Source organism: Acyrthosiphon pisum, chromosome A2, assembly GCF_005508785.2.
Source record: "Acyrthosiphon pisum isolate AL4f chromosome A2, pea_aphid_22Mar2018_4r6ur, whole genome shotgun sequence".
In the NCBI taxonomy this organism is placed as follows: Eukaryota; Metazoa; Arthropoda; class Insecta; order Hemiptera; family Aphididae; genus Acyrthosiphon; species Acyrthosiphon pisum.
The window spans coordinates 49,069,108-49,070,549 of NC_042495.1; the positions used below are offsets into that span (position 1 = coordinate 49,069,108).

At 28.3% G+C, this 1,442-nt stretch overlaps 1 protein-coding gene across 1 annotated transcript in view; it reads left to right on the forward strand.

Moving 5' to 3' along the window:
- The window catches only part of LOC100161711 (peroxidase-like), a 19,021-nt gene that overhangs the window by 10,017 nt on the left and 7,562 nt on the right, over nucleotides 1-1,442 (forward strand). Inside the window, exon 13 of the mRNA XM_029490021.1 lies at nucleotides 1-213. Coding sequence (XP_029345881.1) covers nucleotides 1-213 — 213 coding nt within the window. The remainder of the gene's footprint in view (nucleotides 214-1,442) is intronic.

Here is a 1,442-nt window from a genome sequence, read left to right on the forward strand (position 1 = left end):
AACTCAAGAAGTAACCAACAATTTGATCAAAAAGCCGGGCAAAGGGTTCGGTTTTGACCTGGTGTCGTTCAACATACAGAGAGGCAGAGACTTTGGGTTGCCCGGTTACATGGAGTACAGACGTCACTGCGGGTTGACCGTGGCCAATAGATTCGAAGATATGGCAGGATTCATGCCAAATTCGACCATACAACGTTATCAGACGATATACTCGTTAGTCGAAATTAAACATAATAATTCACTTTAATAGTAGGCGATTCACCAAATAATGGTTTGATGTTTAGTGTACAATATTTTTGATGGGTAATATATGGGATTATCACGATTGCGCACTATATTAACCTTTTTTAACAATAACAACAAAATTGTGCACCAATCGAACAATTTAAAATTCATTATTTTTTCTTTCTAAACACTTGATAATTTTTTTGTCATGCCTGCACCGAAAGTTTGGTTTGGTCAATTTTTATTTTTTTGGTGTAACTCAAAAATATTAATAACCCTTGAAATTTTTACCAAATAATTATATTAGCATTTTCTATAAATGGTAACGTTTTCAAAATAATTTGACTAATTTTAAGCTAGTTTTGAGAAATTTTTCTAATTTTTTATTATTTTTAAAATTATTCTCGATAAATACTTTTTCACTTAGTAAAAAAGCTTGAAAATAATGTCTATAATGATAGGCTCCTTATAAGTTTCATTAATATAAGTTCAAAAATATCAAAGAAAAATAATTTCGAAATGAATTAATCAAAGATTTTTTTCATAGCTTAAGTTGAACATATTAATAGAAGATTTCACAAAAGTTTTTGTACCTATAGCAAAAAAAAAAGTTTACTCCAACGGATCATTAATTTTTATAAGCGTTTTAACTTATAATTTTTACAATATTTGATAATCAGCCGTAAATGATCGAACTCCCATGAATCGATTTATGAAATTTTGTTGTATTTCCAAAACGAACAACCGTAGACTCTTGAAATGTTCACCAAATATTTATATTAGTATTTTCCATACATGGTAAAATTTCCAAACAATTTTGACTTTTTATGAATTATTTATAACCATAACAAATTGACAACCATGACATTTTTCAAATTTTGTAAATTATTTTAGATTCTGAGTGGAACGATGAATGTATTGATTTTACAATGATGTGTGTTTTTTTTTTTATTTTTTTTTTTATTTTTTTTTTATTTTTTTTTGTGTTTGTCATCACGTTTTAGGACTGTAAAAGTGCTTGGATTTTCTTCAACAGTACCTTTTCTGATAGGAAAGTGAATCTAGTTGGTACTTTGGGGGGTCAAAAGTAAATTTTTTCCAATAGTTTTCAAACGCGCCGTGAAAAACAAAAGAAAAATTAAGGAAAAACGGGAATTTTTACGCAAAATCTGTTTTCGAGAAAATCGATTTTGGTTTTTGGTGTAACTTAAAACAAA